The following is an 11,102-nucleotide window of genomic DNA, read 5'->3' as shown; positions in this document are numbered from 1 at the left end:
ACCATGACGAGATCCTGAGGCCCATTTTATTTAAGGTATGTGTGACCAACATACACATATCAGTATTCCCAGTCATGTGAAAATCAGACTAGGGCATAATGAGTTTATTTCAATTGACTGATTCTCATTATGAACTGTAACATCTTTAAAATTGTTGCATGTTGTGTTCATTATTTTTGTAGAATGCATGACTTTTCTACAGATCAATATGCGTCACTTAGGCAGCATTTACATAAGCAGCCCAATTCAGATTTTTTTTCACCCCAGTAATTGGTCTTTAGACCAATCATATCAGAGCTTTCACCTCTACCTCTTTTTCCAAGAGCTGACCTGATCGGCCAAAGCGTGAAAATAAGATCAGAATTGGGCTGCCTGTGTAAACTCAGCCAAATAAGTGTAAGATATAGGATACATTCTTTATTGTAGCCATGTGTGACAGGGTTTGGGGGCACTGCCACTAACCAGGGGTTGCAGGCTCAGGATAAAAGTCCAATATGAAATGCTTTAATCCACATTCACCCTCCGCAGTAATAACGCAAAGCAAAACCTTTCAGTAAACATGTCCCTCCATGCTCGTCAAAAAGTAGGCTAGCCAAAACAAATTAGTCGTTTCAAATGTAAATTTATTGAGTCTTACAAATAACATAGTACAATGTGTCTTAATTTATCTAACATGTCAACAAGGAAATAAACATTTCAGGTGATTATCATTTTTACATTTCAAATAAATGGTTCTGCAACCTGTATATTTCCTTTTCTGTAATGGACAAATAACCCTAATCTACAGATGTACAGTATTTCCCCTGATTTCTAATAAAGCTTGATCTTACATATCCTTTTTGGTCTTAATCCACATGAGCTCAAACAAGTCTAAGTAAAAATATGTTGTCAGGAGTTCCAATGCACAAAAGATTGAGAAGGGGGAACTGGAGATCAATTGTTTAGTAGTATGTGGTTACTGGCGATTTAGAACCTGAATGTAACAGATGAGTAAGGAAACTTTGATTCAAAACTGTGCAAGGTGTACCGTAGGCCGATATACACAGAGCGCACAAAAATAATTAGGAACACCTTCCAAATATTGAGTTGCACCCTCTTTTGCCCTCAGAACAGCCTCCAATTCGTCGGGGCACGGACTCTACAAGGTGTCGAAAGCGTTCCACAGGGATTCGGGCCCCATGTTGACTCCAATGCTTCCCACAGTTGTGTCAAGTTGGTTAGATGTTCTTTGGGTGGTGGACCATTCTTGATACGCACAGGAAACCGTTGAGCATGAAAAACCCAGCAGCGTTGTAGTTCTTGAAACACTGGCAGTTCTTGCGCCTGGCACCTACTACCATACCCTGTTCAAAGGCACTTAACTTTTGTCTTGCCCATTCACCCTCTGAATGGCACACATACAATCCATGTCTTAATAGTGTCAAGGCTTAAAAATCCTTATTTAACCTGTCTCCTCCCCTTCCTCTACACTGACTGAAGTGGATTTAACAAGTGACATCAATAAGGGATCATAGCTTTCACCTGGTCAGTCTTAAGGAAAAAGCAGGTGTTCCTAATGTTTTGTACACAGTGTAGTCCGATTGTCAGACCTCAGTCAAAAGACCAATTAGTGGCAAAAGATCAGAATGGCACTCCCTGTGTAAACGCAGCCTATGAAATCATAAAGGCATACTTCAGGATTTTGTCAATAAGCCCTTTATCTACTTCCCCAGTCAGATGAACTCGTGGATACCATTTTTTATGCTCCTGCGTGCAGTTTGAAGGAAGTTGCTAACTAGCATTGGCGTGCTGACTGGAAGTCTATGGTAACTGCTAGCATGCTAGTAGATAACATAAACGTTCATTGTGCCAACGCTAGCTAGCATTGGCTCGAGAAACATACTGGATGCAGAGACATAAAACGGTATCCATGAGGTCACCTGACTCTGGGGAATTAGATAAAAGGGCTTCATTGCCAGAATCCCAAAGTATCCCTTTAAAAAATCAACAACGAGATAAATTTAAGGATTCCCAATCAAGGTACGCAAATTGCAATTAGACAATTTAACAGGGCGATTAGGAAATGTAGAATTGACTTTGCAGCGGAACATGGGAGGTACAATACTGAATGGTGTCCTCTCGGCATCCATATCTTCTAAGCTAATGCAGCTGTGGAATGTTCTCTCTAGGCCATGGTGATGTAGGCCTGTAGATGTATTGGCTATGGGATAAGGGTTGGGTGTTGTGTTGCGGATTGAGAGGGGGGGGGGGGGGGGGGGTAGGTGGATTTGAGCCGGTCAGTGGTGCATTGGTTACTCACCCAACATGCGTGGGACACAGTTGTCGATAGCCCTACCTCCCTCCGTTCAGCTGGCCTTTTGCGTACCACTGCGTCCTTAGCACAGCTGGAACACCTCAGTTTTGAGAGTGAACGCACGTCTCGCTGGAAATACCTCAGAAAAATGCCACAACACAAACATGCGCAACAACTCCGGCAAGCCCCAACCTGATCATCCTCAATTACAATACGATAGTTTCCTAAATCTATTTCATCTGGAAGGACTACTTCAATATTTATTGAATGACATATATAGTGGCTAATTTCAATTTGACTGATTACTTCCTTTAAAAACATAAATAGAATGAAAGAAAATAAGAACAAAAAAAACCTGACTACTGTAGATGGGTCATCTAATTCCCTTATGGAAAATGGAATCAGAAAGAGGAATGGAAAGGCTGGATGATATCTAGGCACATCCAACATCAAACCCAGATCAGGTGAGTCTGCAAAGGCTACCATAGTGTAAGTGCCTGGTGGAGTTAACCCTTATTAGCCATACTAGGACTCCAATGAGGGGACATGGCCAGACATTCAGGCCCCTTACGTCTGTGAACTGGGTGGCTTGGGCTTCCAGCATCCCAGATCTCAACGGAATAATAAGATGGAGTGCCTCGTTGTGCAGGAGTGGGGTCAATGAGGGAAGTGTATGGTCGAAGTGCAGGCGTGGTCGGGGGCAGAGGGCTTTACCTTTGTGGGGACTGCGTCCACGGCATTGCGCGACTCTAATTCTCTTCCCCGTCACACGCAACATGGCATCCAGGGGCCCAGGAGCCATTTTAGCTGTAATAATTAGCGAGAAGGGAAAATGGCTGGAAGTGCAATAAAAGTAACAAGGTCATGCACTACAGTTTTAACATCACAAAAAGCCATATCAAGGAATATGTGTTTGCAATAAGCAGGTCTAGTATAGAATGTGCATGTTGGCATGGGAACCAGAAAGATTGATATATAACAAATCAATATTTTCCTAACAGAAATCAAAACCGACCCGTAAGCAACTGTAGTCTACAGCCCACTCCTACATCCAAATACTGTGAAGGAACAAGGCTACAAAAAATATTCCTGTGATAATGACAGAAGGACAGTTGAAGGCCGTCCCAACACCCACGGTTGACATGAGGTTTGTTGAGTGTTCTGAGGTACACTATATATATACAAAAGTATGTGGACACCCAATCAAATTATTGGATTCGGCTATTTCAGCCACACCCGTTTCTGACAGGTGTATAAAATCGAGCACACAGCAATGAAATCTCCATAGACAAACATTGGCAGTAGAATGGCCTTACTGAAGTGCTCAGTGGTTTTCAACGTGGCATCGTCATAGGACGCCACCTTTCCAACAAATCAGTTTGTCAAATTTCTGCCCTGCTAGAGTTGCCCCGGTCAACTGTGGGTGCTGTTATTGTGAAGTGGAAACGTCTAGGAACAACAATGCCATGAAGTGGTAGGCCCACAAGCTCACACAACAGAACCGCCGAGTGCTGAAGCCCGTAGCGATTAAAAACTGTCTGTCATCGATTGCAACACTCTCTACCGAGTTCCAAACTTCAGCACAAGATCTGTTTGTCGGGAGCTTCAAGAAATGGGTTTCCATGGCCGCACACAAGCCTAAGAATACCATGCGCAATGCCAAGCGTCGGCTGGAGTGGTGTAAAGCTCGCCACCATTGGACTCTGGAGCAGTGGAAACATGTTCTCTGGAGTGATGAATCACACATCACTATCTGGCAGTCCGACGGACGAATATGGGTTTGGCGGATGCCAGGAGAACGCTACCTGCCCGAATGCATTGTACCTACTGTACATTTTGGTGGAGGAGGAATAATGGTCTGGGGCCATTTTTTATGGTTCGGGCTAGGCCCCTTTGTTCCAGTGAAGGGAAATCTTAACGCTACAGCATACAATGACATTCTAGATGATTCTGTGCTTCCAACTTGTGGCAACAGTTTGGGGAAGGCCCTTTCTTGTTTCAATATGACAATGCCCCCGTGCACAAATCAAGGTCCATACAGAAACGGTTAGTCGACATAGGCGTGGAAGAACTTGACTGGCCTGTACAGAACCCTGACCTCAACCATCAAACACCTTTCGGATGAATTGGAATGCCGACTGCAAGCCAGGCCTAATCGCACAACATCACTAATGCGCTTGTGGCTGAACGGAAGCAAGTCCCTGCAGAAAATGTTCCAACATCTAGTGGAAAGCCGTCCCAGAAGAGTGAAGGCTGTTACAGGAGCAAAGCGGGGACCAACTCCATATTAAATGCCCATAATTTTGAAACGAGATGTTCGACGAGCAGGTGTCCACATACTTTAGGTCATGTAGTGTAGGTGTAATAAAGACTGAAGTGGTAGAGCCCAATTGAGACCGGTTCAAATGATCTCGTCACAGTTCATAGAAAATTAAATAATCAAGAATTTAAGAGCAGCAACTTCTCGCCTTCTGTTTCTATTTAGACGTGCAAGGTTGAAACAATGAGTAAATCCTTTGAAAAAACATGGAAACGATTTTACAGCAAGTTTAATCGCATGTCTAATAATTAAGCCGATGGGGCTAACATTTCCCATTTTCATTTTGAAAAATTACAGGTCGCATGGTGCTGTTTTATTCGCCAACCAAATCACTCTCATTACTTAAGCTTGAGAAGTGTAACGTTTCAATAGGTACTGAATAATAGGAACAAATATTTTTCGCTCAAACCTGGGGAGCCTAATGGTTCCACATTCCATTTGAGACACTTCCTGAATTTGATGGTCCAATTGAAGTAAACACGCTTACAGAATATGACTACCACGATCGCACAGGAAGTTCACTTCAACCAACAGAAAACAAAAGAAAACCGTCAAAAGTTCGTCCCGTCAAACCACACAATGTACTGTGTGAGAGAAAAGCCCACTCGTTTTTGTCCTTTGGAGAAAAGGTGAGGCCCAAAATGGCAGTTGAATTCCCTCAGATCCTGAAAGGCATGCTTGAAGGAAACCCTCTGCATGCACCTGCCACATCTCCATTTTACGTTTAGACCAAGAGGTCAAACCAGTCAAAAGTCACTAGGATAGTATTCATGGTATAATACAAATAGAGGAAAGCATTCATGTATCACAGGCTGCAAATTAAAAACTAGTTCCCCAAGAAAATGTGAGTTTAAAGCTAGACTGTCAGATACTAAAATGGTCTGCTTTGTTGGCCTTTCTATCCGAGAGGTTTGATCAGATCTAACAGAAGGTCATGTGAGACACGGGAAAGGACTACATTCCCCAGAGGCTGGCTGTGTACAAGGAAACGTGAGGTTTTTTTTCATTTTTTTTCTCTTTTCGGTGCAGTAAAGCGCCTGAGTGTCTCTCCCAAAGCCCCAGCACCACACTTTATGGGGCGAAAGACTGATGACTGAGGTCTGTGTGTATGTATGCATGTATATATATTCCTGTGATTGTTATAAAAAGTGACTTATTAAAAACGCGTACATTTTGTTCCACTAGATGGTTTACACATGCCCACACATACATACATTCACACCGGTCCTTATGTCCAAATTACCTTATGTAAAGCTACTTTGCCCCCTTGCTTTAAATCTTTTAAAACACAAGCGCTAAACCCAATAACCATTTTATTACCCAAATATCTACATATGCTGGAACCTATTGGAACATTGACTTTTCATATTAAGTCTTCGATGAAGGCAATACAAATAAAACAAATGGGATCTGGCCAATGGCAAAATAAAAAAGTTGTCATCTATACACGTGAACTAACGGTTAATTTGGAGGAGCTAAAGTCACCTCGAGGACAGAGGCAAGGGCCTGCTAACAAAATGCATGGATTGATTTGGGCACTTCCTTTCTACGCTCACATATATACACACACAAATGTATTTTACAAAATATTCCAGCTAGGCTTTTAACAAGGCACTCCTCTGGTATGGATGAATATTCTTGCAAATTTGAGAATTTGTTTTCACTAAACTAAAATGTAGGGGATGAATAAGGATTACTTGTCGTTAAAGAGCACCCAGTACGCAACACAATCAAGAAGACACTACCATAACGACTTCCCAATACAGATGACTGTTTTGTGGGGCAGCTTTCTTATCAAGACCAGGCCTACAATAAAGTCAAATGAACTAGTTCGAAATGTGTTCACATACGAAAAGCTGCAGAACAGGGGATTTATAAATGGGCACTTTGCAGTGATGGACATTCGGACCAGAACTACTCACACAGCATTCAAAACCCACACACACACTGCAATCTAAAGGGTTATCGGTAGGGGGGCTCTGGCATGTGGAGGTGGGAGTAGTCAGGGCGGCGGAGGAGGGGCTCCTTGTGTGATGAAGGTGGCTCATACGCTCTAGCTGGGGCGTAGGTGGCAGGCCCTGGGGGCGGTGCCTCCGTCGGGGGCGGGGCCTGCACGGGCATCTGGTGGGTGGGCATCGTGGGGGGCATCTGGGTCGGGGCTGGAGGTGGGTAGCCATACTGGTACTGTTGGTACTGTTGCTGGTACTGCTGGTACTGTTGGTACTGCTGGACCTGCTGATAGTACTCTGCATAGCATCTGAAGTTCAGAAACATAACATTGTAATTACACATTCAAAATATCAAAACGGCCTCAAAAAGGTGCAAATATCAAGGCTTTTCTCAGAGGTGCATCACGTACCTGGCAATGGGGTCTCCGTCAGCAGCCGCAGGGTCCTCTGGTCGGCCGGGTGGCGTTGGGAGGAGGGCACGGCGTTTGGGGCGTGGCTGGGGAAAGGGCTGGGGCACGGGGTCAGGCAGCAGAGGGGCGGAGCGCCGTACTGGGCTGCGGTCTCTGTCCCCTGACTTAGTCCCCGCCTGCTGCTCAGCTAGAACCTGCTGGCCCTGCTGGAAGAAGCGGGCCCGTGCTGCCTCAAAGATGGCCTGGGCGGTGGGGTCTGCACCCCCCGTGGAGCCATAGGCGGAGCTACCGTTGTAGAAAGCAGAGGCCCCGCCGTAGGCCGGGTTTCCACCTGCCTGGGCTGACGATGCCTCCCCAGCTGCTGCGTCGTACTGGTTACTGTAACCTGCTGCGTCCGGTGTGGCTGAATTCTGATAGGCGGAGGCCTGGTTGGCTATAGAGTCATATACCTGATCTGCTACAGAGCCGTACACCTGGCTGGCGAGGGCACCGTAGACCGCAGGGCTCACTGGAGTACCATCTGTGGCGCTGGCTGCCGTCATGCCCTTTAGCGCAGCGTAGGTGGGATCAAAGCTCGTTGTGTTGTAGACAGAGTTGTGCAAGCTCTGCTGCACCTGAAGAGGCAGACCTGCAGCTGCAGCAACGGCAGCAGCCAGTACAGCAGCCTGACTCTGGTGGTGCTCCATATGAGGGTTGATGGAGGGGCTTTCAGTGGCATAGTGACTCATGACGGGGACCTTGGCTGTCGTGGTGGTGGGTTTACTGGGCTGCACATTGGAGAGCTCCACAGAGAGCGGTCGACCTTTGAAGGTGGTCCCATGGAGGGCCTCGATAGCCTGCAGCGCATCCTCCTTCCGCTCCATGTGCACAAAGGCATAGCCCGCCGAGGAAGAGAGCCTCGCTGTAAACAAGCACAGGAGGACAACACAGCGAGCTAATGAATTTAACCACCAAACTGTTTCCATTCATCTATTTTTATGAGAGGAAAATATGTTGGATAATATTTTTTATTTTTTTTATAAAATAAACTCCCGATAGGCCTGACAGAAAAAGTATTTCTTTTGAACCTTTATTTAACTAGGCAAGTCAGTTAAGAACAAATTGTTATTTACAATGACGGCCTACTGGGGAACAGTGGGTTAACTGCCTTGTTCAGGAACTACAGATTTTTACCTTGTCAGCTCGGGGATTCGATCCAGTAACCTTTCGGTTACTGGCCCAACCACTAGGCTACCTGCCGCCCAAATTGTCTGTACACTTTCCTAAATGTTTACAAAACAAAATACATGCAACAACAAAAACATTTGGGGGGGGGGGGGGGGGAATAAAATATGTGTGCGACAAACATCGGTGGATATATATTTTTTTTAACCAATTGTTTGTATAATAACCATCATATCGAAGTAAACTTCCATTCACGCGATGCTATGTTGCGTGGCCCTCCTGCGACGAGGTGAAAAAGCATGCAGTTCATTAGGCTACAGATGAAATAAGTGATGATTCACAGCGTGGTGAAAGTGCACGGTGATGAGGTTGTAGGCTCATTTCCATTAAATATCCAGGGTCTTAATTTAAATGCTGGTGATATGATGATCGGTGCTTGGTTGCCAATTACGTCGAGATACTCTTGACAAATTGAACCATAAAAATGATCCTGTTCTTGTCCATAATCTCATCATGTACTCTGAACTTTACCTGTGAGAGCACGTGCCAAGACCAGTGGGCAAATTTGTTGATTATCGCAAGAGTTTGTAAATTAAGTTATACGACAGTGCTTTTTATGTGCACTCAATACACAACGCTTTTTATCCGCAACAAGGCAGTCTGATGAAAACGGTTCTGCCAGGAAAATGGGCCTTTTCTTTGTGCAAATATTAATTATTCGCTTGAAAATCTTTCGACGGGCCTCCAGAGTGGCGCATTGGTCTAAGGCACTGCACCGCAGTGCTAGCTGTGCCACTACAGATTCTGGGTTCAAGTCCAGGCTCTGTCGCAGCCGGCCGCAACCGGGAGACCAATGGGGGTCGCACAATTGGCCCAGCATCGTCCGGGTTTGGCAGGCAGGGTTGTCCTTGTCCCATTGCGCTCTAGCGACTCCTGGGCGCAGTGCACGCTGACACTCACCAGGTGCATAGTGTTTCCTCTGGCACATTGGTGCGGCTAGCATCCGGGTTAAGTGGGCACTGTGTCAAAAAGCAGTGTGGCTTGGTTGGGTTGTGTTTCGAAGGATGCACGGCTCTCGACCTTGGCCTCTCCTGAGTCCGTACGGAAGTTGCAGCAAAGAAAAGACTAACTACCAATTGGATACCACGAAATTGGGGAGAAAAAGGGGTAAACGTAACAACCAAAAAATACAAAAAAACCCCATTTTGACCAGTGGATGGAGACCTAGCTACAAACAAGAACATTTAGTCTATTTACTAAATTGAAGTTTTGCTGTATGTACACAAAGTAAATGCATGAAAAGGCGGGGGGAAACGACATGGCTCACCTTTGACCTTATCACACTCCAGAACTTTCCCAAAGGTCTGAAAGAGCTCCTGTAGGTCCTCAGCAGAACACATGGCACTAAGGTTCCCAACAAACACCTTGGTGGAGTTCAGGGGCCGTCCGCGGGACTCTTCAACCACTAGGTTGCGGCCACGGAACTCCCGTCCATTCAGTTCTCTTATGGCTCGATCGGCAGCACCGTCTCCCTGGAGGTGGATGAAGGCAAACTGCCTGAGTAAACTACAGGTAACCACCTGTCCGTATGGCCCAAAGAGCTGTGTCAGGTCCTCCTGAGAGGTGTCCAACGCCAGGTTCCCCACGAAGAGCTTTATAGCATTGTTCTTATCTGTCGACTCCATGGCTGGGCACACCTGGGGAAAGAATAGGAGGGTGTCACTGACCTAGCTAAGTTAGTTTATCGTTCAGCTGGTGGCACAGCAGTCTAAGGCACTGCATCTCAGTGCTTGAGGCGTCACTACAGATACCCTGGTTCGAATCCAGGCTGTATCACTACCGGCCGTGATTGGGAATCCCGTAGGGCAGCGCACAATTGGCCCCATGTTTGGCCGGTGTAGGCCGTCATCATAAATAAGAATTTGTTCTTAACTGACTTGCCTAGTTAAATAAGTTATAAATAAATGTAAACATTTTTTTTACAGAACTGAAAAGGGACGTGTACTCTATAGGCAAATAATGAATATAGTAGTTTAATAAAACGTGACGTGTAATTAACAATATTTTTAAATCATGCAGCTAAACTAGTCCATGGTCAAACCTGCTGGCAATGATTCAGTTAATTAGCTAACATTTGCAAAGCTTGCTAGCTAGCATTTGCAAAGCTAAGTTAGCCAACTAGTTACTGTTAGTTCCCTCCCCCTTATCGAGTCCAGGTGGCATCAATTCGGAGATACTTGGCAACACCAGATCGGAAAACATGAGATGGTCAAAGAATCACTCGAAACTGCTGTATATTACCAACATAAATTGGCCGAGGTGTGATCACAGATTTATTTTGGCTCGCTAGCTAAAATGATCAATTCGGCGCGGATTGGAGTTAGCAACAGTAGCTAGCTAAATTAGCTTGCTGGCTAGCTAAGCTAGCAATCTTGCGTTATGTTTGAGTTTTCATAAGCAGTTACATATATTTGCAACACTTTAGAGCATACTGTACATTTTTAACATCCCATTGTGTATCCATAACGATTGCTGAGTTCAACAAAAATAACAATAGTTTTACTCCAACAAAACAAAATAGCTAAGCACACTGTGCTTCCATCTTACCTAACGCGGTGCAATATTTTCAATGACCACATCCGGTTCCGATCTTTGAGCGAGTGACGTGTATATTTCCTACAACAGACTAGTGCAGAACTCGTCATTTTAATGCTACAATATTTTTGCTACAGTGTAACTGAGCATGTTGTTAGAGTGGCGTGTACAAATGGGCTACCACTTAGTGTTTCAACCATTAGGTCCTTCTTATTGCTACATTTAACATGGTAAACGATGTCTATCTAAAAGTCTCCATTGCAAAAGTGTGTGTACCAAATTGAAACAGACATTTATTCTGTAAAATATTTACATGTTTCCTGATTGCTGCATTATTTGTTTACAGTGATGATGATGACCACTCAGAAGTT

The 11,102-nt window shown here is 44.9% G+C and overlaps 1 protein-coding gene across 2 annotated transcripts; it reads right to left on the bottom strand.

Annotated features, from left to right (window-relative positions):
* Positions 1-606: 606 nt before the first annotated feature.
* LOC106602978 (uncharacterized) lies at positions 607-10,816 on the bottom strand. 2 transcript variants are annotated; one of them, XM_014196067.3, is made up of 4 exons: positions 10,744-10,816; positions 9,464-9,833; positions 6,973-7,873; positions 607-6,870 (listed from the first exon to the last, which is right to left on the bottom strand). In XM_014196067.3, the coding sequence occupies exons 2-4, from the start codon at positions 9,819-9,821 to the stop codon at positions 6,576-6,578; spliced, it is 1,554 nt and encodes a 517-aa protein (XP_014051542.1). In that variant the 5' UTR covers positions 9,822-9,833; positions 10,744-10,816; the 3' UTR covers positions 607-6,575. The 2 variants fall into 2 exon arrangements, with proteins under 2 accessions (XP_014051542.1, XP_014051541.1); XM_014196066.3 differs by having other exon boundaries at positions 10,634-10,750.
* Positions 10,817-11,102: the final 286 nt, after the last annotated feature.

Source organism: Salmo salar, chromosome 04 (assembly GCF_965601325.2).
Source record: "Salmo salar chromosome 04, fSalSal1, whole genome shotgun sequence".
Classification (NCBI taxonomy): domain Eukaryota; kingdom Metazoa; phylum Chordata; class Actinopteri; order Salmoniformes; family Salmonidae; genus Salmo; species Salmo salar.
The sequence above is the reverse complement of the archived record's forward strand: the minus strand, read 5'-3'. Positions and strand labels throughout refer to the sequence as shown.

Coding starts and splice junctions, on each gene's coding strand:
- LOC106602978 (XM_014196066.3), bottom strand. CDS start 10,660: ATGGATACACAATGGGATGTTAAAAAT. Junction 7,874..9,463: donor GGAGTGTGATAAGGTCAAAG/GTGAGCCATGTC, acceptor GCTTGTTTACAG/CGAGGCTCTCTTCCTCGGCG. Junction 6,871..6,972: donor GACGGAGACCCCATTGCCAG/GTACGTGATGCA, acceptor TCTGAACTTCAG/ATGCTATGCAGAGTACTATC.